General features: G+C 34.8%; 1 protein-coding gene across 1 annotated transcript in view; it reads left to right on the top strand.

The window, feature by feature from the left end:
• The first annotated feature begins 13,668 nt into the window (after window positions 1-13,668).
• LOC148947338 (uncharacterized) overlaps window positions 13,669-27,623 on the top strand; it is a 28,501-nt gene continuing 14,546 nt past the window's right edge. The window contains exons 1-2 of the mRNA XM_089097383.1: window positions 13,669-13,943; window positions 22,636-22,814. Of these exons, the coding sequence (XP_088953509.1) occupies window positions 22,769-22,814 (46 nt within the window). The 5' untranslated portion in view covers window positions 13,669-13,943; window positions 22,636-22,768. The remainder of the gene's footprint in view (window positions 13,944-22,635; window positions 22,815-27,623) is intronic.

Raw genomic sequence — 27,623 nt, 5'->3', positions numbered from 1 at the left:
AGTTCTTGATGTGCTCGTGTCAAAACACGACGTGATTTGCCTACAAGAGCATCTTTTAAGTAAGTTAAGCATTAGTCTTTTGGATACTAAAGAAGGGTTCACCTGCTATGCAACTCCAGCTAAGCAAAATAGTGATTGCGGTAGACCGTCGGGATGTCTTGTGACTTACGTGAATTCCGCTCTACGTTGAGTGCTTGCGGAATCCAGTCATTACTTTCTTGCTGTTAAAGTTGATCATGTGTTTATCTATAATATTTATTTGCCCACTGACTACCATAATGATATGTCCGAGTAGCTTTTTGCTCTTGCGTCTGAAAAGCTATGTAAAAGTATTTCGAGTATTATTTCTAGTAATTCTGCATGTCTAATAGTTGGAAATTTTAACTGTAACTAACTGCTTCATCTGCCCGTTCTTCTCTGGTTGGTGAAATATTTGATAATCATTTGAATGTTGTTGACAAAGATAAAAATTTAACGTATATTTACAATTATTCGTCGACATCCAACATAGACCATGTTGTCGCTTCTCCATTTTTAGATGTCTCACAACCAAAGGTTTTTTGTGATTATTTAATATCTGATTACCTGCCCATATCGTTTAATTTTCCCCAAATAAAACTTCTCATTTATCTGCCTATCACCCAAAAACACCAAATCCGTCGTATGTACGTAATTGGCCGTCAATCAACACTGAATTGCATTGTGATAGTGTTTCTATAATAATTTTAAGATAAAGGTACCCTTTGTTCTGCTGATCAATCACTCACTGTTGCCCGCGGAGGAAAAAATGTATCCTCCTTGATATTTATTGTGCAGAGATATGCCACGCTATACAATATGCAGAATCTCCTGCTGTTCCATTGAAGCGTTGGCATCGAGGAACTGTTCCGAAGTGGCAGAAAATCAAAGTCTCTCTCAATCACGTGATTCAGCAAAGTTTTGGCTACATTTATGGATTGCATGCGACCGACCATGGTCTGGTCTTGTTGATTCCATCCGTATTGCAACAAAGAAGAAGTTTGCTAAGGAGCCTCAGAGTCACCGTAAGCAAATCACAGAACAGACAGCACAAAAAATCAAAGATAATTCTCATTTCCTTTGGTCGTCTATCCGTCCCAGGATCCCCAAAACTCCCCTTTCCGCTGCCGATATTTCTTTATCTGATTGGTATTCGTTTTACGAGGCTGAATTTTCTCCACCAGACCCCCCAACATGAACACAAATATGTTGAAGAGCTTGAACAATTCTAACATGCTTTCCCTGATTCTGATTACATAGTATCTGTAATGTCTGTTGCTGATGCTATTATGCGCCTTAAACCAAAGCAGTCACGAGGCATAGATGGAATTCACAGTCTACATATCAAATGTTGTAGTCTTGGGCTTTTAGAACATCTCAATTTATTACTGCCAATGATTTTTACTCAAGGTTTCATTCCGTCAACATTCTGTGTTGGAGATCTTTTCCTATTCCGAAAAAAAGGAAAAACCTTCAGTCAATGCACATCTTTCAGACCCATAAATGTATCAACCACCCTTCGCAAAGCTTTATCAGCTAAAATTCATAAGAGAGCTAGAAGAAAAAGGTTACACGCCTCCCCATCAATTTGGCTTTCAACATGGTATTGGTTTTCTGCGGACGCCCTTGCGGTTGTTGCTAATGCACTGCTTCATGCTTCTCTCTCATGTACTTCTCTCACCTTGGGTAATCACGATGTTTGCCACGCCTTAGACTCCCTGATTCACCCACTTATACTCTTAAGGGCTGCTAAGAGAAGAGTAAGTCCAGCTATCATCAGATCTCAAAGGGATATGTATACCAAGCTACGAGTCCAACGTAAAATCCCCCTTGAGAAAGATGAAATGGCAAAGCCAGAGGATAGAACTGTGCCAGTTAAGAAACGAGCAAACCAAGGTGCAATTGCCTCACCTTGTTATTTCAACAACTACGTCCTCGAGGCTCAAGATCCATGTCAGATGTCCTGCGTTCTTTTTGGTCATAATATCTCATTAGTCACTTATGCTGATGACATTTTTAACCTTGGCCGAACTTTAGACAAAATTCCTGAAATATTTCAAAAACTTCAAACCGAGTATTTAAAATCTGGTATTGAAATCAACGCTGAAAAAAATGACATAGTCCTTTTTAATTGGAAAGGCCCAGTTCTTGGTGTAATTGTACTTTGAAATTCAAAGAAAGGCCCGTCCAACCAAATCATTTATCTTGGCATTCTCATTAGAAATAAAATTTCTTGCATTCTTCATCTTTTAACAGAACACATCAAACGTCGCATATCAGCTTCATACGCTTCCATAGTCTCTGCTAAGCTTCGTTTTAATCGCCGTTATCTATCAACCCTATAACGCACTGTTGCTTTCCCTCACATCTTCTATATTGCACCCTTCTGGAAGGTTTTTACAAACGTTGATAAATTCAAAATCCGTTCAAACTTCTTCCGTTTCACAAAATATTTACTAAGATATCCAATATGGACACGCAATTCAAAGCACATCAATAGACTTCCCATAGAAAATCCTACTATAGCTGTTGTTAAGCTAATAGAAAAACACAACCAAAAAACTTCAAACCACCCTTCGAAACAACTCCTTTTTCACTAGCCACATCTATATACATTGTCATAGCTCCTCTTCTTCAATTTCTTCATTTTTGTTACAAGTGACCGTGTTCTTCATTATTTCTGTGTTTTCTAATTGTCTCTCATCCTATAAAGTACGTTGCCCTTTTGTTTTTGTTTTTCGTTGTGCTCTGTCAGTTTTGCTGTTAATACATGCTTGGAATCACCTCTTTCTACACTAGTTACATTGTAATAGTTGCATAGTGATTTTAATTTTATTTTACAGTGCTCTGTCATTTTCTTTTTGTAATAAGACAGGTTTTCAATAAATAATAATAATAATATTTTTCGTGTGTACTGAATAATACAATAATCCGATTCGCTTGTTTTTTCTCTATCCTTGGTACTGTTATTTCTAAGCCTAGCTCGGTTACCACTTTAGCTACCTTGTCAAGTGTTTTTACTTCTGATGCGGTTCCTCCTTTGTGTCACCCTTTTGGAGGTTTGTGTCACTGTTATGAATCGTGTCAAGGAAAATAAACTTGATTTCATAGTTCTTGGTGACTTTAAGACGGATTTGGATGAACAAATTTATCGATCCCGAGAAATATTGGAGTGCATGCCCCCTTACATGATTCTGAAGAAAGATTTACCATTCTCTTACATCCATCATTCCGGTAGTGTTTTTAATATTGATCATTTGCTCAGATCGTCACAGCTAGAATGCTCAATTATTCATGTTGATATTGAGACTGATGACTTTGACCATCTATCGCTTTCATTTACTGCTAAATTGAAACGTAGTCTTTGCAATGTTGCCCCTATTGGGAATTCTAAATGGTTTAAACGTAGTAATTGGGAAAGTGCCAATATTGCTTTGTATGTATTGCCTTTATCTACATTGCTTAATTGTATTCGTATACCTTACCATCTATTCCAATTGCAAATAAAGGGTATTAAGCGTGATCTTCATAGATATTATGATGATATTATTAGTTATATGAAAGAAGCTGAAAAAATTGCGGATCCCAAAGAGCGTATTCCTATTAAAACAGGAAAATCTATAAAGGCTGCCTATCCTGAATTAAAGAATTATAAAAATAAGGTAAAACTTTGGCTGCGAGTTTGGGCTGATTGTTGTAGACCTACGTCGGGGTCTGTAAAGATATAAAGCAGAAAAAAAGAAAGAATATAAAAAGTACCTTAAATTCATTCGTTATACGGGTATAGAATTTCCAGCATCTAAAAAGGATTGGTCCAAATTGATCAATACTGAGAGCTATATAAGTGATCTTTATAATATTCATTTGATTTCTAGTTCAGCTTGGTATGTTTACTACTCGTCAAATTTTTTCCGAAATTAATTTTTTCGTGCAGTCACATTATTCTCGGTTACTTTCTAAAATTCTTCCACCTTCGCTTCATCGAGGTAATATTATTCCAGTGTCGGTAGCTGCTTTTGAAAATACAATTAAGCAACTGAAATCTTCATCCATTGATATTGATGTTATTAGTGTAAATAATATAAATCTGAAGTGTGTTGTTCTTTTATTTCATTTGCAGCTATTGTTCCAAATGTGTTTAACATTTTCGATGGGTCCGGATAGCTTTCTTTCTGGAACCGTCACCTCAATATTAAAACTGGGAAAACTCCCTTCTCATTGTTCATCTTATCGCCCTATAGCCATTAGGTGTAACCTGAGTAAAATCCTTGAATACATTCATCCTCATTTAAAAATGATTAAAATCCTTATTTAAAGAAAATATAAATTTCGGATCGAATCAATTCGGGTTTCAGTCTAGTATTGGTTGTCAACATGCACACCGTGTTCTTTTTTTTGCCCTTAAGAATAGCCTGGCTGATAGGTCGCAACTATATATATTTACTTTAGACCTTTCTAAAACTTTTGACCGTTTAGTCCAAAGTCAAGCTTTTTTTTCATTTTTTAATAACGGTGTAAATCTTTCAGTTATTTTTCTACTTCGTTTTTGGTATGATAATTCTTTCCTCTGAATTAATAAGCCTGGACTTCCGTGTGTCCGTGTACGTCAGGGTGTCATACAGGGAAAGGTTTTGTCACCTAATATATTCAAAATACGCATTTCTGGTATATTAGATGAAATTAGATCAAATTATTTCACTGGACTCTCAGATGTTTCTTATCTTACCTATTCGGATGATCTCCTACTTTTGCGTAAAAATAAGCAAGGTGTCTCATTTATGGTCTCGAGACTTTCAAGTTTATTTTCTAAAATTGGTCTTTCTCTTAATGTTGACCAATTTGAGCTTCTAGTTTTTAATGGTCCAACTTCCTCTAATGCTGCTTTAGTCTGTTACGGTTTTTCTATACCCTCAGTTTCCACCTTTTGGTGGTTGGGTATTATTGTTACTAAGTCAATTTCTAGCCTACGACAGTGCACTGTTCGTGATGTTCAAAAGGGTTATTCTAAGATTGTTACCAATCGAGGGAAGTATAATAGACGTGCACTGGGTAGGCTATATGCTACATTTTGTGATCATTCTGCCCTTTATGTTTCTGGTCTTTATCCCCTTCTGAAAAAAATGATGCTAACTGGATCCAGTCTTTTTATTTCAGATATTCGTCAAAATGCTTGAGACTCTAGGCAGGCATGCCTTTCCAAAAACTAACAAACAAGTATGTGTCCAATAAGAGTCATGCATACTCCCGCCATTTACCAGTGCCCCTGCCATTTAAACATTTACCTCTCAATTACTTGGACTATCTGTCTATGCTTTTCTCTGTCTACAAGTAGCCATGTCTTGATGCAACCTATGCAACCTACTGCAAAATACTTGATAACTGTGTTGCTAACACACCTCGAGTGTCTTTGTGGAGTTGTAAAGTCTTCGGTACGCAAGTAATTATGTAGGCAAACACAAATGTGTATGACCTAGTCAACATTCTCAGGCTTTGCATTAATTGCTTCACTGAATATCCTCCACTAGGCACCAAGAATTCCAAATGCATTTTCTATTATCCTTCGAGCACGAGAAAGCCTATAATTAAAAATTTCCTCTGGTACTGGAAGGTGTTCACCAGAATAGGGTCTTAATAAGTTTGTTTCCAACAGAAAAGCTGCATCTCCAACAATCACATATGGTAAGTAAGTGCCATTTCCTGTATCAATCGTATCACTTCCTGGAAGATCTAAAGTACAGTCAATCACTTTCTTGCCAAGAGTTGAATTGCCAAACACAGAACCATCACTTTGCCGACCATAACTGCCTATGTCAACATAGACAAACCGATAGGTAGCATCGCACATAGCCATCAAGACTATGCTTTGGAACTGCTTGTAGTTGAAATATTGTGACCCCAAGTTTGGTGGAGCCTGGGTTCTAATGTGCTTTCCATCAATAGCTCCGACACAGTGGGGAAAGTTCCATTTCACTTCAAACTCATGGGAAATTTCCTTCCAGTCATATTGCTCACTGGGAAATCGTAAAAATAATGGGGACAGCACTTGGCAGATTGTATTCATAGTGTTCCATATAATTTGGTTGACAGTCGACCTTCCCAGGTAATGTGTGAAGCTTTGGTTTCTCTGTGTACCACCAGCTGCAAGGTGTATTAATGTCACTTCAAGCCTTTCTTTAGGTGAAATAGCTGTTTTGAAATTTGTATCTTGTCTTGCATTATATGGTATAACCAGAATAAGCAGGTAATGAAATTACTTAGGTGACATTCTGAAATAGTCATGAAACCAATCTGCATATGTCAAACGCAGATTATTGATTAGTAAGTTTGAAGCACCATTTTCACTTCTCGTTTTCAAAAGTCTCTGACCACAAATTTTCTTTTTCTCATAGTCTCTGAAGCTTGTAAGCCTTTTCTCTTCTTTCTCCTTCTAAGTAAGCACAATAGCAAAACAGTTGCAGCCTCATGATCCATTTTTGAATCTTAAGCCAATTTTTCTGATGGTCAGAAAAAAAAATCTATCAAGAAAAACTATATGGACAGTGAAAACTTTGTTCTGGTGTGAACATCCAGAATTCCCCGATTTTTTTCTGTCCAGAAAAAAATTCTGCCCAGGAAAATTCTGGGCAGTGAGAACTTAGCTTCAGGAACTCACCGTGAACACGAAATCCTGCGCTTTGGCTTGCTTGAAAATTCGTTTGTCATTTATGTGAATCTTTCAATGTTTACCTGCATTTTTGATAATCAGATACTTATAAAAAAAGTGCTTTGAAGAACTTAGCAGCATAATTAGTATACCCATCCAAACCAATTGAATCCAATACGAATAAATCAAATACAAACCAATGCAAAATAACTCAGAGTAAAGTCATGTCAATGGGGGATGGGCATTTGGAATAAGAACCCCTCCTCTCACCAAATTTTAGATTAACTCGTGAAAAAAGTAAAAAAAGGCATGTAAACATATTTTTGAAGCGTTTTCTGAAGTTTTTGCACTGAGCACGCTTATTACTTCAACTGGATGCAGTTGCCGGTGACTCTGACTCCTAGTGCGACTCATTACTCCTGCAGAACTCACAAGACACACACTCCGGGCACGCCCTAGCAGCATAGAAAAGTTAGTAAGGAGAACGAAAACGAACAGATGTCAAGATGAAAAGTTGCTCTTACCATCTATTTAGTTCTCCTTGTTGTGTAGTACTTTCGCTCTATTAATTCTATGATAAAGATAAGGCCTGCAACACCTGCTACGATGTAAATGGTGCTTATTTACCGAATAATATAGGTTCCGCATGGAAGAAGTTAGCAGGACATTCAAAAACACGAAGAATTAAGAGTCGAGTGTAGTAGGCCAGTCAAAAGAAGAAAAGAAGAATAATATTAAAAATAATTATGTTAGAGAATTCGAAAATTTTGTGAAAACAGGACTATCAAGTGAAGTTTTCTTGATTATTTTTATTTATATAAAGTGGGGAATTTATCTCAACCATGATCCCAATGAAATTACCCCCTGAGAAGGGAGATACCCATAACCAAATGCTAGACACCATCTCCCCATTACCAAGTGACCTTTCTGAGGACTCAGACTCCAACGAAACCATGGTCACTGTCCACTCTGGGGACTCAAATTGCCATGATGATGGCTTCAAAACAGTCACTCCTAAAAGACCCAAGAGAAAACGGTACACCAGTTTCTCCCCATTAAAGACAGTTTCTACTACACCCACATCTTTTTTGGAAGAAGAGCACTTCATCCACATTCTGCCTACCTCTCCTGAAACCATGTTCCAAATAAAAAACATCCAAACAATTAGACTTGAGCTCTTCAAAATCCTGAAAACTAATTTCAACCTCAACATCAACAGAGATGGTTCAATCTTAATATCTATTCAAGCAGGCTTTGAAAACGCAAAAACAACTCTTTTGTCACTTAACTCCCTTGGAGGCATTAAGGTCCATTCAAAGCAATGGATTCGCCCTCCCCCTGCCCAAACAAAAATTGTCATATACAATATCCCTAACGGTATTCCTGAAACTGACTTAAAGGATGGCCTTATGAACTGAAAGGCCAAAAAATATCAGTATCAAAAGTCACCAGACTTGGAAAACCCAACAATGATGGCATATACACATCTAAATCCTACCTTTTCACCCTGGACTCCACCCTAGAGAACTTCAGTGAACCTATATCCCTATTTGGCCAGATAAAGCCCTACAAAGAGTACAAGGCTAAGCCAATACAGTGTGAAATATGTCTGATAATGGGTCACACAAAACAACACTGCAAAACAAACCTGAAGAGGTGCAACCTATGCCAAAACATCCATCCTCCAAACACAGCAGACTGTGCAAACAAGAAATTATCATCCATTAATTGCAAAGGCCCCCATTCTTCACACAATTGATCTGTATGCCCAAAATACAAGGCAAGATCAATGGCTCTCAGGTTGTCTGAAAAAGAAAACATCCCATTTAAGTTTGCAAAAATTAAACTCATGGTGCACAATGCAGATACACCTGAATTCTCTGAACCAAACACACAACCTAATCAAAAAACTACAGCAAAAAGCTACAAGGACCAAACCACAAAAAACATTCCCTGGAATCAAGACCTTAGACTTTCCCCACCTTCCAGCCAGAGACCAAGACCCTGAATCTTTTATAAGTAAACCTGCAAAACCAACCTCATCAAAATTGCCAAAGGAAATATCAGAAGAAAATCCAAATCTACTTACAAACTTATGCCTCTACATATTCAACTTCAACTCACTCTCCAGAACATCCCTCACAGAAGATCAAAAATCCTCAATTCTAGAAGAGATGGCTAATACCTACTTCCCTAAAAATCTTAAGGACACAGCCAACACAAATTTCAGCACTATACTCAGTAAACTAAATCTATCTATCAATGGCTAACACTCAGTTACCTCCATCCTCCTCAATTTTGCAATGGAACGTGAGATCATTAAATGACTATAAAATCACTGACCTTCTTAAGTATTCATCTTCACATAACATAGACATACTAAGCCTTCAAGAAACCCATTTAAACTCATCAGTTAATCTAAAAATTCCTGGTTATGATGTCCTAAGAAAAGACAGATCTTCCAATAGAATTGGCGGTGGAGTTGCCATCCTTGTACGATCTCACCTCAAATTCTGTGGTATAAGCCTCCCTGATTTCAGTCATGACATTGATGCAATTGGTGTAAAGTTGTGGCTGGCAAACATGGATGTCACTGTTATTAATTTATATAATCCAAATGGCAATAACAATGGACATTATTTTTTCAATTTTATTTCTAATAATTTCTCAAATTCAAATCTAGTGGTTGTTGGGGACTTCAATGCCCATAGTTCTATCTGGGGTTATTCATCTCAAAATAATGCTGGAAAAAACATAGAGGAATTCCTCACCAATTTTACCAATATAGTACTAGCAACTCCTAAACACCTAAATACCTACTTCAGCAAAAGAAGTGGGAGTTATTCAACTATTGATCTCCAATTAGTTTCATCAAGTTTAATAAATAAAACTACTGTCAACACAATAGACAACCTCCTAAGTGACCATTTCGCCATATGCACAAAAATTGGTGACCCAGCCATTATTGACAATTTCATTTCCCACTATGTGTGGCAAAAAGCAGACTGGCAAAACTTCTCCCACATTCTCTCAAACCATGACTACTCTTCACTCTCCACTGACCCAAACCAACTCTCCAAAAATCTCACATCACTACTTCTTGATGCTGCAAAACTTACCATACCCCAGTCCCAATGCCCAAAAACTCTGAAGAATAACAAACCCCCTAAGCCATGGTGGACATCCTCTTGCCAAGAGGCTTGGCACAATAAAAGGAATGCCATCAGATCCTTCAAGAGAAATCCATCCACTGAAAAATATATTGCAAAGCTACAAGCAGAGGCAAAAGTTAAGAGAACAATCAAACTTGCAAAAGAAGAGGCTTGCAAAAACTTTCTATTATCAGTGTCCCACAAAACGCAAGAGTCAAAGATTCACAAATTTAGACAAGATGTGTGGCAAATTCTCCACACAGAACCCCTTCCATTACCAGCTAACTCTAAATGGTCAGCAGTTGGAAACCAACGAAGAAAAAGCTAAATTTTTAGCAGATTTTTATGAGAAGAAATTCAAAAAAAACCCTCATAATCCACCTCAGATCAGCCTAACACCCCATTTTGACTTGCCTGGGTCCCAGTATCTACTCCAAGATTTTACAATGATTGAGTTGAATAAAGCAATCAATTCAACCAAACCCAAAACATCTTGCAGCCACGACCAGATCCATCCATCATTGCTCCAATACCTTCCAATAGAGTTTAAAAAAGTACTCTTGTCTCTCTTCAACAATGCCTGGAGCAATTCCTTCTTCCCATCTGCTTGGAAAACATCACTCATCATCCCTATATTAAAACAAAATAAACCCAAAGAGGACCCCAACTGCTTCAGACCCATTATGATTACCCCAGTTCTGGGAAAATTATGTGAGAAGATAATCCACTCCCGATTGTATTGGTTTGCTGAGTCTAACCACCTCATCCCACATACCCAAACAGCATTTAGGAAATATCATTCTTCCATTGATGCATTTGTTTGCTTAACCAACGCCATATCTGAGTGTCTGTAAGATAACCAAATCCTAGTTGCAGCCTTCTTGAACTTTCAAAATGCATGTGATAATATCCAACATCCACTCCTACTGCAAAAATTATCAAAAATGGGTTTTCCAATACCTGTTGTGAATTTCTTTAAAAGTTACCTATCTGAACGCTCTTTTGTCCTCCAAGTAAATTCCTACATCACTTCTAAAAAGTCTGTCTCCAAAGGCCTTCCCCAAGGTGCTGTCCTCAGCTGTCTCCTGTTTTCACTATATTTATGGGATCTCAACCTACCCCAAACAAATATTCAGTTTGCAGATGATATATTCCTATGGTCTACCTCAAATGATTTTGAACTAGCCCAATCCAAGTTACAAAAGTCGCTTTATGCCTTTGAATTTTTCTCCAACAATTCATGCCTACCCACCGCCCCATCAAAATCAGCTATAGTACAGTTTCATAACAAGAGAAATCCCCAATCTGCCCTACTAACCCTAAATGGTGTTGTCATCCAAGAGCAACAACACATCAAATATCTTGGCCTCACTCTAGACCAAAAACTAACCTTCATGCTCCGCATTGAAAACGTAAGAATAAAATGCCTCAGAAAAATTCTCATCTTACAAAGGCTACTCAACATGCCTTTGGGTTGCCTTGAAAAAGTTCTAATAAATGCATCTAAGATTTATATTATATCTCAGATTTATTATTCACTAACTTTAAATGTCTCATGCTGAAATGCCCTACTATACATTCTGGAGACTGTCTATGGAGAATACTATGATCCGTGCTATACTTGGCCTCAGGAATCACACCAAAACCAACTTCCTCCTCAGTGAAAGTGGTCTCACCTCTATTGCCATGCGTAGAGACATTCTACTTGCACGCTACTTTACAAAAATTGAAGGTAACAGTTCCCATAGATTACATGACTGGCTAAGAAACCCTGGAGCTTTTAGGGGCCTTGCACGGGAATTTGCAACCACCCAAATGACCTACCCCATACCTTCATCTTCTTTATTCCAAATTTACCGCCGGATACCTTCCTGGGCTAACCACTACCCAGAAGTGAACCTTTTGTTTGCACCAGCTATTAAAACAGACCTTTCCCTCGCCTATGTAAAATCATTATTTCATGAATTTGAGTCTCAGAGATATATCCACCACCTCCCAATCTTTGTGGATGGCTCAAAAACAGATTCCAGGACTGCTTGTGGAGTCCACTTCCCATCTTTAGGTACAGCAGCTGCTGAAAGGCTCCAAAATGATGTGAGTATCATGACAGCTGAAATAGCTGCCATCAAGATTGCATTGGAAACCATTATAAAGATGCCAAACCCCGCAAGAAACACCCCTCTTATAATTTATTCAGACTCAAAATCAGCCCTTGCCTCAATATTACCAGAACATTCAGACTACCCAGACAATGATACCTCCAACACTCTTGTAATATTGAACCAACTACTTAAACAAGGTATATCCACAAAATTCCAGTACATCCGAAGCCACATGGGTATAAAAGGGAACCACAAGGCAGATGAAATAGCTAAATCTGCCCTTCAGCTTGAAATAATTCCTGGAAGACCTATCCCAGTAAGAGATGTAAACCATTGGCGCCTAAAAATTTATCTAGCAAACCAATGTCCACCAAACCTTTTTCCATTTACATCCCGGAAAGACTCAAAGATGTACCACAGAGTACGATCAAATGCTACTGGCCTTAACAGCCAAGTTTATCACTATCAAAACACAACCATTCCAACAGTAATGAGCCCTCTTTGCCGCCTATGTCAAACCTATGATGAGACCATCAACCATGTTCTTTTTGGTTGCCCTGTGGCAACTCTCAACCATAAAAAAGAATGGCTAACTTATCATGCCATGTTCAAGCACCTCAAGCTAACCCCTAATATTGATCAACTAACACAAAGGAGACACTCTTCAAGTGATGATGCTGAATTGTTCAAAGCTGTCTTTAACTGCTTAAATATAGGTGGTTTCATCAATGATGTATAAAGCCTATTATTGAATAATAATAGTATAATCTCTATATTTGATTTCCCAGGACACCCCTGACATAATCAGACAATACGAAAAAGGTTAAATGGATTCATCCGAGGCCTATAATTGAAGAAGAAGAAGAAGGCCACGTTAGTTATTTTTGCTGTTTATAAGGAACTTTATTGATTAGTTTGTTTGATATATCCTAGGCCTACCTTAAATTGCAACTTAAATATTTCAGCTATTGATATTTCAAGCTTCAATGCATACCTTAACCTAGTGAGACCTTAATAGCCAACTACTTAGCTGATATCATAGGCTATTGTGTATTGAACTTAATTGGTTGCTGACTAGTGGGATATTTTAAATAGCCTATAAGTTGAAGTATAGCCTATCTGGGTTTCTAATAGCAAACTAGGCAGTAAAATTCTGGTTTAGCTACCTTTTGCTCTTTTGCAAAGGGGTTAGGTTATAAAAATTAAATTTCTAGCAATGAATCCAGGGTCAAAACATACTCTAGGAAGGTATTGCCAAGCTTCTATGTTAAAGCTCTTTTGGTTTCAAGTCTTAGAAATTTGTCTAGCCTGCTTGTCAGCTACCTATTGAAATTTGGTAAAAATTTAGAATTGTGGCCCCTGATAAGGAGACATGTTAAGAAAACAAATCTTACTTTAAAATATGTATAATGATCCTAGTTCTCATATTAGCCAAGGAAAGAACCTTTACTATCAAGTCTTTCCTCTAAAAATCCTTATTTTTCCAGCTTTAAAGAAAAAGTTTCCTAAAACCACCACCCTGAGATTCAATGCTTAAGTCTTTTGAAATTGCTGTTATATATTGCCGCCAAATAAGTTGTTTTATAGATAGCGTTCATGCCAGTCTTTTTAATACTTTTTTTAATGAGCAGTGGCACAAATACAAAATATTAAATCAAAATATTGCTATAAATATACATATAAATACAGAGTATATACCCCCACCCCCTAATGTGCAAATATATAACAAAAATTGCATTCTGAACCTAAATATAACCAAATGAACTGTACCCCAACCCCTAAATATATCCAAATCAGGGTATATATTTGCACATCAGAGGGGTGGGAGTATATACTCTGTATGTATATGTATATTAACAGCAATATTATTATTTTTTAATGAGCACTGGCAAAAATACTGTTTTTTTAATGAGCAGTGGCAAAAATACAAAATATGCTCAGAATTGAAAAGAAATGAAATAATATAAAAATTACCTTTTTTGATTCTAGGATGATCTAGCAGTTTCACAATCAGAGGGAAATGAAGAGGTGATTAATTTATAATGATCAGATAATATAGATGATTAAATTATTATTTGACACTTGATTTGACAGAAGATTAAATAGAGACACTTGTAATGAAAAATTTGATTTTTATTGGCTGGTGCCAGGTAAACTTTGATCTGGATGATGAGTATCTGGTTAGTATAGTTCAGCAGCCTGTTGCAATAGATGATGCAGTCTGGCCCCTTTATTGGGAAAAAAGGTTTTCCAATAAAACTCAGCAAGATATCCAGCCATATGTTTGTCCAATCTCTTATACTTGGGAATTGCTTCACGCATTGAATGCCATAGATGTTCAATATTTTGTGTATGGGCCCCAGTCACAGGGTCCACAAAATTCAAAGAATGGTTGACAGTTAGGTGTTGAAAACATTGTATGCCTAATCTATTGTATGAGCTCCATCAATCAGAAATTATAGTTGTTCCTGGATGTATCCACTCTTTTATAATTTCTAGTAGAGTGTTGGCAGTTTGGTCAGGAATGGGAACAATAAAAAAATTTGCAATGTCTCTCTCAATATCTCCAAACACCCACTGTCCTTCAATATAGCATCCCCTATTTTATTTTCCCTATCTTTGCTTCATCTATTTCAACTATTTTTCCGGGACCACCCAATTTACAACTGTGTTTGTCAATAAAGTCAAGGCATATTTTGCAACAAAAACTTTGCCAATCAACAGCAGTTGCTGATGAAATGCCAATTTCATCAACCATAAATTGCTGAATATGAGCTCCTCTGTCTAAATTGCAAAAAATCAGCATAATCTCTGCTATTTGTTGATACAATATGTTTGCATTTTTGCACCAAGTCCCTGTATTAATACTTTGACTAAAAGTGCACTTTTTTAAATAAGATTATGTCCACGTTGCTCCGTTCTTGTTTTTCTATATCAAAATCCATTTTGTGATGCATCAAAATAGTATTCAATATGACAATGAGGGCAAAACATTTTAGTTAGCAAAATGTTATGATTTTTAATTGCTCTACATCACCTTGACCTTGATGGTATAGTCTAAAAGACATAATTTTATTGTCACACAAGATACATAAATTTTTTGTTAATGGCATGATTTCAAACAGAATTCACAATTTCTATAAAACAACTTATTTGGTGGCAATTTATAGTGGCAATTTTAAAAGACTTAAGTATTGAATCTCAGCGTGGTGGTTTTAGAAAACTTTTTCTTTCAAGCCGGAAAAAGAAAGATTTTTAGAGGAAAGTCTTGATGATAAAGGTTCTCCCCTTGGATAGTAAAAGAACTAGGATCATTATTCATATTTTAAAGTAAGAATTGTTTTCTTAAAATGTCTTCTTATCAGGGGCCACAATTCTAAATCTTTACCTGAAATTTTGACAAAACAACATTTTACCTTAATTTTGGTAAATTTCTAGGTGGCACAATAGTTTAGCTAGGATAAAAGTAAAAACATTATTTGATGCTCTTTCATTGTTCAATAATTGCTTCTGGGACTAATTGCATCTTGAGCCCTTAAAGGGGCTCAGTCTTCAGTCAGTGTTCAACCGGTTAACACCTATTTGGTTTATACCTTTCCAAATTAAACACAGTTCATTCAGCAACCAAGTTGATTAACTGTGACCCAATTTGTAGTTTTTGTCACCAGACATCAGGTAAATTGAACTTTTAAACCTTTTATATTAATCAACCAAATGACTAAGAGAGTGTGTCCTGAGTGTAGATTAAGGGCAACAATCAATGGCCTGGTATTTAGTGCTTGTAACTTGTCAATTCAGGAGTAATGTGCAGGGATAGAACATTCCCAGTGGAATAAGAACTGGTTATGTTTAGATTGTTCCTTGAAAAAAAACACCAAAAATCAAGAATAAACCACCCCTATTTCATTGGAAGCTAGTGATAACCCATGACAACAGTTGTCAAATTCTTCCTTAAAAGAAATTTTAGATGATATCAGGCTGCCCCCCTGTGCCCCACCTTGCCAAAGGGATGGTAAAACTATCATTGTATCCCATAGCATGTGTCAGACTAGTCCCCTACCAATTTTAACCAGTATTGCTAGACTTATTTTCTGCCAGGAACTAAAGATACCAGTTCCCAGACAGAATTATTCACTTATGTCAGGTACTATTTATACTTCTTGCCAGCCTGAAAGTCTATTTAGTGATAATTTTGGATCTAATTGTGTTCCTCTAATGCTGCCTCCTGCCAGACGAAAAATATTCCTTGTGGCAGTTTCTAATCCAGCCTTCTATGTGGCCTCTCCCTCCCCTCCCTCTTAGTGCTGAAGAAGAAACTCCAATTCTTAACCAACAATATTTCTACTCTCATTGATCTTAGGGGAAATATAATTAAGAACACACCTGAGTCTGTGATTACAAATCAACAAATTTATTTTTTAAAACCAAAGATAATTCAATTCAGAAGCATAAGAGATCCCAAACACATGAATATTAATGAAGCAACATTCATTCAAAAAACGTATTTAAACGGGGACCTAGTTCCAAAAGTCAGTTAAAGTTTAAATGTGAATTCAATTAATATTCTAGATCCAAAGGTCACTGACAATTTGAATGTGAACTCAATTTGTATTCTAGATTCAGAGGTCTGTGGCACCTTAAGTATTACTGGTATCACAGTTCATGAAATCAAATCATGGACTAAGTCTGTTACCTACCATTTCCACTTGCCCAAGTTGATCCCCCTAAAAATACCAACATCTTATATGCCTCCAAAATATTATCAGACAAGAGTGACCCAGGTATAAATGATGTGGCCCCTTTCTTCCAAACCATCTTAGGTCCAACCCACCCAGGAGTTCCTACTTCTCTATATCAAAGTCTCATATTACCAGCCTCAAGAGTTGTAGTCCCTATCCCAAATGTATAAATAGTGCTAAAAACCCATCCCTTAACCCCCAGCCCCCAACTGAAAAAATATCTGTATACTAATTGGTTCAAGTTTCCCAAGCTCCTACTTACCAATGCCAAGAGCCTAAACTTTGAAAACTAACTGAACTCAAGGGTATCTCAGATTATTAATGTCATAGCTGTAACAGAGGCTCAGGCACAAAACCCTGAATCCTTAAATAAATAATTACTTCCAGGTCATTAAGCTTTGCCCTTCCAACAACCCTCTTGGAAAAAAAGGGGTGGTATTCTCTTCTTTGCTCAAAATAACCTTCAGCCAAACTCATATCCACTCCTAACCTCTCCAAGTATTATGGAATCCTCTGGCGTAGTCTAAGACCAACAGTTCTCCTGCATCCTTTTAATATAATAGAAGCAGCAGTTTTTGTTATTTCCCAAACCAAAATATTGATCAAAAACATAAATTTATACAGCAATTTCAGACTAATGCTGACTTTTTTTTATTCAAATACTGGTATTTTTTTTTTGCTAGGTGGAGCAAATGACCTCATGGTAGACTCTATTTGTACCTGTCTTAATATTAAATAATTAGTTAAAGTCCTGACAACAAGAGGAAATACGTCTCTTGTTCTCATATGAATAAGTTTTACAGACCCCCCCAAGCACTGCCTCTATTAGTTGGTAATTACCATTGCTCTTTACTTTTATTCCCTTCCTCGTCTTGCCTACACCTGTTCATAACCACAAGTAGATCTTACCGTTCCCTCAGTGATTCTGGTCTTTTTTCACTTGGCTCTTGGCGGTCAAAGGAATTTTTGTCCAACATTAATGATATAAGTAATCTTGATGAATCCTTACTTTCCACAAAAACTGAATGACAATTATATGGCTCATTTTCCTGAAAAAAAGTTAACAAAATGCTCTAATGATAAACCCTATATAAATGATCATATTATAGTGCTAATACAGAAAAAATGGAACTTATTTAAAAGAGGTAAACTAGTGGTAGCAATTAATTGAAGAAAATACTTAAAAAACAAATTAGAAAATTTGCCAGATCTTGTGATAAAAATAAAGTTAAAGACCTATGCCAGGATAAACCCAAAAATTGGTATTCCCAAATCAAAATACTTGCCAGCAAGAGACCAGAGCCACTAAACTTTAATTTAGAGGAACCTCCAAAGACAACAGCAAAACATCTGAACAAGTTCCTTGCTTCAATTGTCCAAAGTCTCCCTCCTCTATCTTATGAAACTCCTAGTGTTAGAACCCCCTTTAATTTCCGTAAAATTTCCCCATTTGATGTGGTAAAAAAGATTACCCACTGGATATTCCTGTCCTACTTATTAAAGCCTTTAGTGATTACCTCTCAAAGCCCCTTTCCATTCTTTTCAATCAATGCACTCAATTTGGACTGTTCCCTCTGCTTGGAAACAAGGCTTCATAACTCCAATAAAAAAGAAAAATGGTAAGCCTGGCTTTGATGGTATTTGTCTTGTCTCTTTGACTTCTATTTTTTCAAAATTATATGAAAGCTTTCTTGCTGACTGGCTCAGGGACCAAGCTCATCCCCTTGTTGATCCTAGACAGTTTGGAAATCTTAAATCTACATCAACCTCATCCACCTTGTTGACTCCATGGGGAGACTACTTGAGAGACCAAACAGCTGGCTAAACCTAATTTATGTTGACCTACTAAAGGCTTTTGACCTGGTTAACCATAATATCTTAATAGAAAAACATATCAAAGAATTCTAGATTGTAACATTTTTAGTCAAGCTTGTTGCCTCATTTCTTTCAAACAGATCACAGGCAGTCAAATATCTAAATTGCTACTCCAGCCACCTTTGTATTTATAATGGTACTCTCTAAGATACGGTTCTTGGCCCCCTCATGTTTTTTGTCATGATCAACAGCTTTTTAATGGATTACCCTGATAGGTAGAAATTTGTTGACAACCTAACAGCTGCAGAGATGTGTTATTTCTGTAGAGGTTAAGGATGGTCTAGTTACAGCGGACCTTTTTTTTAGCCATTCTGAATATCAATTTATAAATTATTAAAAAATCTAAGTAATATAAAATAATTGCATTCAAATAATAAAAGATATTTTTATGACCTACTTAAGATAAACTTTTCAAAATTTTTTGATATTTTGAATAAGATAGACCCACCAGGGTTAAAGCTGGAATCTAGCAATAGCAAAGACGATTATGACCATTTTCTAGATTTAGACATTAATGTTACACCTAATAATGCATTAGCTTTTAAATAATATAATAAAATATATGATTTTAATTTTGAAATAGTTAATTTTCCATTTCCTAAAAGTAATATTCATTCAAATATAACATATTCATTGTATTTTTCCCAACAATTTAAATATGCACAAATTTGTACTAAATACATTGATTTTAAAAGTAGAAGTCCAACTGTCATAAGTTAATTGTAAGAGGTTTTTCCACCAATAAACTTGCTTGGCAATGTAAAAGATTAGTTTTTAATATAATCAACTTTTAATTAAGTATAATTAAACTATAAAGATATTTTGAATGATAGTCTGAGTTAGCTGGTTGGATGTTTTTTTCTCTCTTCCCTTTATAATTTTGGAATTTAGTGTTTGTTTCAACACAAGCAGGTGCTGGGTTATGGAAGCTAGTTTGAAATTAGTTTGTAAAAATTGGACTTGAAAGTGAAAAGGCTTCGGTTGACAGTTGGGGCTATGCACTTATGGGAGGTAAACTGGCTGAAAGGTTATTTTTTCAGAGGTGGGAAGTTTTTACTTTGATTCAGTTCTAGGTGAGCTGTGGTGAAGGAAGCTTTGAAAATATTTTGGGTATATTTTTATAGTTTTGGGTATTGTTTTGTTCATAGATATTCCACAGGTGACACTACATAGGGGTATGCCATATGGTTCTATGGCAGGCGTGCTGATTTTCCTGGGTAAGGAAATTTAAGCACCAAAACCTGTATAGGCAATGACTTATCCTCTGAGGATCCCTGATCTGTGGTGATTACTTGGGGAATATTAAATTTTGTAGACGTAAGGTGTTATGGCTTGGTTTTGGGAAAATGATTTACACTTATTAATGCTGATTTTGCTCTATTTTGGACGTGATTTTTGGACTATTGGGTTGGATGTACTGTTTTGTCCTAGGTGATTGGATGGATGAGTAAGGTTCAAGATCTCAGTTACTAAATTAGGAAGACAGTTTTTTTTTTATTTATTCATTTATTTTTTTTTATACCAATAAATTACCTGTAATACACTATAAAATATTTATAGCAATCCAATGGGTATCCTCCATGACATTGCAAACAAGGCTTCTTCTCTTGATATGATGGTTAATCTTTTTAAATCCACCATAGTATCTCTCAGTTTCCACAAGTTCCCTCCTCTTTTCCGTCATCCTATTCCTCCTGAGCTTTCAGCTGCTTCCTTTAAACTCCTAGGTGTTACCATATCTTCTGATTTGAAGTGGGACACCCATGTAAATAACATCTTCCATGAAGCAAACTTGTCATTTTTTCTTCTGAATCTTCTGAATAAATTTAGTTGCCCCCCATCTCAGTTACTAAAGTAATATATTTCTTTTGTACGTCCTTTGGTCAAGTACGAGTGTCCTGTCTGGCATCTGGGCCTCTCAATTGAAGCAACCAAAAAAATTAAAAATATTCAAAAAAGAGCCCTGAGGATTATCTATAAAGAAGGCAAGGTCCTATATTCCTACCTCCTTAGAACTTCAAAACTTGATACCCTCGAGTCCAGAAGAAAAAATCTGTGCCTCTGTTTTGGGAAGTCAGCACAAATAAACCGCTATACTAAAAATCTCTTGCCTAGCCACCACTCACCCATAAGAAATTGCCACCCCCGTATAGTATCCCAAGCCATCCCCTTCCTTTCTCCCATACTCTCTTCTACCTTACGTTATTAAAAAAAACTTTTATTCCCTTTTTTACAGATAAAATCATGACCCATAACTTTACGAAAAATTTAAATTGTTTTAAAAAAAAAAAAAAATTTTTAAACACGAAAAACGGGTTTTAATTTTCTAACAAGCAGTGAACTACAAAACAATTAATTATGCACAAAAGCTCCGAATATTTCGGCCCCACATCCGGGAGCCTTTCTCAACGGAACAAAAAATAATAAAAAAATAAAGCAATAGATATACTGGGAGGAGGCGAGTAGAATCAATATAGACATTCAGTACATGGAAGTGTTTATTTAATATATTTCCATTTATATACTGAGAGGAGGCCAGTTGAAAGACATTCAGTGCATGGAAGTGTTTAATTAATATATTTCAATTTATATACTGGGTGGAGTCGAGTAGAATCAATATAGACATTCAGTACATGGAAGTGTTTATTTAATATATTTCCATTTATATACTGAGAGGAGGCCAGTTGAAAGACATTCAGTGCATGGAAGTGTTTAATTAATATATTTCAATTTATATACTGGGAGGAGGCAAGTAGAATCAATATAGACATTCAGTACATGGAAGTGTTTATTTAATATATTTCCATTTATATACTGAGAGGAGGCCAGTTGAAAGACATTCAGTGCATGGAAGTGTTTAATTAATATATTTCAATTTATATACTGGGAGGAGGCAAGTAGAATCAATATAGACATTCAGTACATGGAAGTGTTTATTTAATATATTTCCATTTATATACTGAGAGGAGGCCAGTTGAAAGACATTCAGTGCATGGAAGTTTTTAATTAATATGTGAGTTTTGTTCTTATTTATTTACATTTTTCTTTCGTTTTTGCTTTTTGTTCTCTTTATGTTTTTAGTTTGTTTTTTTTTAATGTAATTTAATTTTTTTTTTTTTTTTGCTTTATTTATTTATTTATTTTTTTACTTTTATAAATTAAAACCGATTTTGTGCCGAAAAATTAGTAGCTTTTTTGAAAAAATAATTTTTTTTTATTTAACTGCTTGTTATAAAATTAAAAACCGTTTTTCGTGTTTAAAAATTTTTTTTTGTTTTTAATGGAAAAGCAGTGTGGTCTAAGAAATTATTTAAATTGTTTTAGTATATATTATTTTTTAATTTTTGAAAATTTGGTTATTTTACTTGTCATTCTTTTTATCTTTTTACAGTATGACGTACAGTATAAAATGTTTTATAATTATGACCTATATTTATGACCTGTGTATTTTATATTTTCTGACCATTACCTGTTGTGTTTTGTTACAGTGGTAACTATATGTGGTTGATGTATTATTTTGCTATTGTATTTTTTTTTTTACCAAGAATTTCAAATTTGGCCCTATAGGGTTTATGATAGTCTTTTTGCCAATAAATATCTCTTTATCTAACCTAACCTGACCTGTAAAATACTTGATTTTCAATTCAAACCGTTTTTCTACCGTTTCAATTTTTCAAATGCTTTTGACAAAAATAGAATTGAATTTTGTGATTAAAAACTTTTCCGTCAACAATTCAGGGTATATATTTGCATATTAGGGGGTGGGTAAATTTCATGGTAAATTTGTAGTGGGCCTTATAAATAGCTAGAGTGAAATTGAAAACATTATTCTTGAACCATCAATCTTCTATTGCTCAAAATTTTCCAAGCTGCAAAGAACTATTATTCTACTATTTTAATTTAAAAGTTTTTTTTGTAATTAAAATATAGAAATACAGTTAAATTTTATTAAACCTTTATATATCTACCTCTCTTTAATAATACAAAATGAAAAGCGAATATTAATCTAATGATTTGGACTGTTGAACCTCATCCTTTTTCTTTATTAATATAAATTTTGCTTTACAGTTTACAACATCAGTTATTATAGATTGCCTAATTTCTAGGGACCTTTTGCTTTTGATCTGCTGTGTAAAAGGGAGGACTAATCTCAAGTGTTGTTAATAGTATTCTACATCTGATAAGAGACTTTAAGTGTATTGGACGAATCTGTTGATTGACTCACATCTAATTCCAAATATGGCCGAAAATATCACTCCATCTGAAACTGCTGATATTAAGAATGGTATGTTATATAATTACTGTTTTTACTGATTAATTTAAAAAAACAAAGTTTTTCTGAGGGAAGTAAAGAGCAAAGTTGAAACTTAAAATGGACAAAAATTATTACTTCACAGCCTATTTAATATATATTAATATGACTAGTACAAATAAACCAACTAATTATGTTTCCCTATGCTTTTAGGATTATACAAAACTAGCGCTTTACTGAAAACACAAAATAATACAGGAGTTTTGGTACAGTAAAAACAAACCAATTAAGGAAACTTTTTATAGAATCAAAATATTATCAATCCCTTTTAGGATCAATCCATATTAAGATAAAGCAACAATCCATTTTAGGATTTTCTTTATTTTTTTTACATTTAATTTGGTATCACTTCTGCACAATGGCTCTGTTCAATGACTGGCTGTCGTTTTGGTTCTTAAAAGGACATGTCATGATTAGTTTGTACAAAAGTTTGAATTAATGCCATCATTATAGTATTAGGACTATTGACTAGCTTTTAGAATTTATTTTAATTGTATACTACTAATGTCACAACTGGTGTAAGACTATAAAAAGCTTTATAGATTTGTTTAATGTTGTCAGGCTACATACTCACATTTGACTCTTAAATCAATACTCCTGTTTTTTATACTTGACTTTTGTGTTTTCAGTAAAGTGCTAGTTTTGTATAATCATAAAAGCATGGGGAAACATAATTAGTTGGTTTATTTGTACTAGTTATATTAATATATATTAAATAGGCTGTGAAGTAATAATTTTTGTCAATTTAAGTTTCAACTTTGTTCTTTACTTCCCTCGGAAAAACTTTGTTTTTTTAAATTAATCTTTGTTCGTTTTTGATTAAAATTTAATGGTGCAACAACACTATCATGATCCTTCTTATTTATACTGAGAATTGCTTGTTCGTTTTAAGTTTTGATGGCTTTCCTCGGATTCAGCTGAAAGCGTAATTTTAATGTAATTTCTAATCATCTCTGATCTAGAAGAGATAAGACACCTAGAAAATACTGCAAACAACCTTGACAGCTGCGAAAAACTTTCAGTCTATAACATAAAGTTCATCATCCATCCTTTGCAAAACAATACATGTTTTTCAGGAACGTTTGTTTTTTGATTAACAAAAAGCTGTTCTTCTGAGGCTGACTTCCCCTGAAAATACCATAATGAAGAGAGGACTTTATAAATCACCTACTGACTAGCAGAAACTAGAAGGCTACCATAACAATAGAGAGCTGTTTAAAGGATGTTAGTTTAATCATAAAAGCATAGGGAAACATAATTAGTTGGTTTATTTGTACTAGTTATATTAAAATATATTAAATAGGCTGTGAAGTAATAATTTTTGTTACGTTTTTAATGTTTGCTCATAGTATTCTACTTGCTGGAGCAAAGAAAGCTCATATTATTACGTCTCTGAATATATCGTGTTTTTAATTATTTTCTAAAGTAGCACTTGGCGATGTCATCCTGCCATTTTCAATGAAAGCTACCGCCCATTCAAGTTGAACAGTCCGCTAGTAGGAGCCAAGTATTATTGATTAAACATATGGCGTTGTCTAGTAGTGTTGATATGATAGCCAAAAATTGGACCAATTTAAACAAAATCTTATAACTAATGAAACATTGGTAAATAAGTTTCATAATCCCTGTTTTCTAATTTCCTGGAAAATAACATAATATAATTAAGTTGTAATTCGAGAAGTTTATGCTTGTCTTGTGCTTTTGTTCTCACCCTAAGCAATACTTAACACAGAAGAAGGCGAGGGAGCAGCTATCCCCCGTTTTAAACAGAAGTCCAGTGAACATTCTTTTTCATTAATGATCTCAGTCATCCCCATTGCAATGCTAGTGGGCTTTCCCAGTTGGAAAAACTCATATATAAAATGAACAATCTCAGTTATTTGAAGGACTGAGCATAGAATAAAGAATTTTAGAAAACTTTTTATTTCTGGTCTCCAATCGCCTTCAAATGGCTCACAAAACTGATATACTATTTGAATTACCCTTACTCCATGCCTATCAACCTTAGTTCTGCCCCAGGATGGATGATAGACTATATATCAATAAGTGTAATGACATCATTTTTATACAATTCTGATAAAAGACTTATGCCAGCTTTGCGTGTTGCTCAGACTATCTCTTTTGACTTTTATATTAATTAGCCGTGGCTCGCAACTTTTTCATCCCAGTCCACCAAGGTGATTTTAATTCGCTAGACGTTTTAGCTAAGGAAATTGAAAATAAAGTAAGTATATATGCTATGAACTGTACGAAGAAATCGTTTTTAATTTCAACCTCATTCTCAGGCATGAACACAGGAATAGGAATCTTTGAATACAAGTCCCTTTCTCTGGTCCTATAATCAAATTTAAAATGATATTCAAGAAACTTCAAACTACACTTTAAGTTCAAACCATGTTGATTGATATAGCCTATTTACAGTGAGACCCTTTTAGAAATAACACAAAAAGTGCCATATGGAGCTTGCATATGACGGAATTTATAAAAATCACGTAGATATGAGAAACTGCTTTTTAATGAGCCATTAAGAATCTCTCTATGAAACTTTAGCAGCCCACTATACCTGTTGAAAAAAGAAAAAAAAACCAAAAAAAAACGGGATACAGATCAGTGCTACTCACGCAAAAAAGTTATTTTACTTGTCGTTCGGGGAAAAGAGCTGTAATGTCTCTGCTCACGGTTTTGACCACGTTGATTCTAATGGTACATTTTTCATCTTGATCTGGCACCAGTGTTGAGGGGTTTGTGACTGTTTTCGAAATTACCATAAATTTCTTTTCGCAATAAGCTTTTACTTTTAAGATTAACCGAAAAAATAGTTACCATTCCGGATTCAGTGTCAAATTTTAATTCTTTTTCACTAGACAGTTTTTTCGAAAACGCGTTTTTCAACTTTTGATTACTATGGGCTGTGGTTTGCTCTTTACTAGGTTGCAGCTGCCGCTGCAACCATGATAACAATATAGAAGGAAAAAATTTCATTCTTGTTCTTCTATCTTGTTATCTTAAGTTTAAAAATGCAAAAAAAACTTTATATTTATTTTCAAATTTTTCTAACCTTCACAATCAAAGAGCACAAAATTAGTTGTTTTTTTTTTAAGTTAAAATACATACAAACATAATTTATAGTCTCTGAGTATAAAATTTTAAAAACAAATAATGAATGTTCACAGGACTACTAACTTGAGTTCCTCAGACTTGCATGCTCAATAGAAAGTACTGCCAGAGCTAAGGTCATTATGAGAACCTTATTTTTCAATTAAGGATCAGATTTAGTTTTGTGTTTATACCAGATGATATCGTGTCTCTTAAATGTCAATTCTGAGTGTTTCCGATTGAACTTTGGTTGGCAGAAAAAAACAGAAGACAACAATAGGCAATAGTAATCACAAACACAACACTAGGGAATAAAGGAGAAATTATGTTAAAGGATACTACATTAGACATAAAATAAAAGTTGCAATGCAGTATTCTTTGCATAACTTTGCATAACTGTGTTTTGGGCTTGCATTTTAATTTTTAAGTTGCATTAAGTTTGGTTGACAAATTATTAAGAGCTCATTATTAGGACCTCATGATTTTACTGTTGTGAGGATAAGTAGTAATGATAATGATGATAATTTTACGAAAAAAAAGTTCTTTTCCTGTTCATAAAAAAACATTTTATGAATTCAAAATTTGTTGAAGAAAATCTTTTGTCTCGTTTGTAACAGCATAACAACATCCCAGTACTAGAAATTACTGTGATCACATGGGTTCCGTTGTGTCTCTAGAGAAAATACTAGGGGAGGTTACTTTTACTAATAGATTTGGGTGTCATTGGTATTAAAATTTCTAGTTTTCTGTCCAATTTTACTCTATTTATTTTAATTCATTTGTTTCAATAAATTCATTTTAATAATATAAAGCAATCCAGTAAAATAACATCACTTTACATCACCTTTTTAGCGACTCAATTGTTTGTACTCAATGGCTGAAAAAAAATTAGGAGCGCCTCACTCTCCGATATTTGACACTTCTTCGGTTGCTGAGGGTGAGATAATCTCTACTTGATATTCTAAAATTAATTGTTTTGGTTGAACCAGTTTTTATATGGAATTGGTCCCCGGTTTTCTGTTTCCTGGTTCTACCTATGATAATTGAGTATTATTATTAAAAAAAGGAATTTGGATATAAATGAAACCAGATATTTTTTTAACATCAGTAAGTTTTAACTTTGATTTCTACAGTACTGAACTAAGCCTGACATCATCATATTTTTTTCACTTTTAACTGCAGATTATACAACCATAAAAACTTAGCATTTCAATAATTTTCACCTATTCTGGCAAATGGGATTTAGATTTTTAAATTGTTAGCCTCTCATTTCCATCCTTTGAAGTATAATTATACCTCCTCTTTACTAATGAATTATAAAATGGAAAGTAGTTGGCATCCATAAATAAGCCTCATTGATGAACGTGTATTATGTCCCTTTTGTCTTTAGTTTATTTTACAAGTTTAAAATGCTTTACCAAGTGACAGTGAGGTCTAGTGGCACTTCTTAAACTCTTTAATACCTCCTAAAATTAAAGATGTCTCCTTGGAATTTTTGTAGAATATCCTAGGACAATGTAAACTGGAATCTGACTTCTAAGAATACGGCTCTACATCTTTTGATGATGAAGCTTAACATTTGCTGGTTCTAATGGTAGCATGACCTTAGATTGTTTAAGTTTTCAGATTGAATATGTTGGTTTTGTTAGATTTCTAGGCAGGTGAATCACTTGTTTTTTTTGGTTG

Source organism: Artemia sp. Qi Xiang Cuo, chromosome 11 (genome assembly GCF_049724085.1).
Source record: "Artemia sp. Qi Xiang Cuo chromosome 11, ASM4972408v1, whole genome shotgun sequence".
In the NCBI taxonomy this organism is placed as follows: Eukaryota; Metazoa; Arthropoda; class Branchiopoda; order Anostraca; family Artemiidae; genus Artemia; species Artemia sp. Qi Xiang Cuo.
This window is presented reverse-complemented; position numbering and strand designations above follow the sequence as displayed.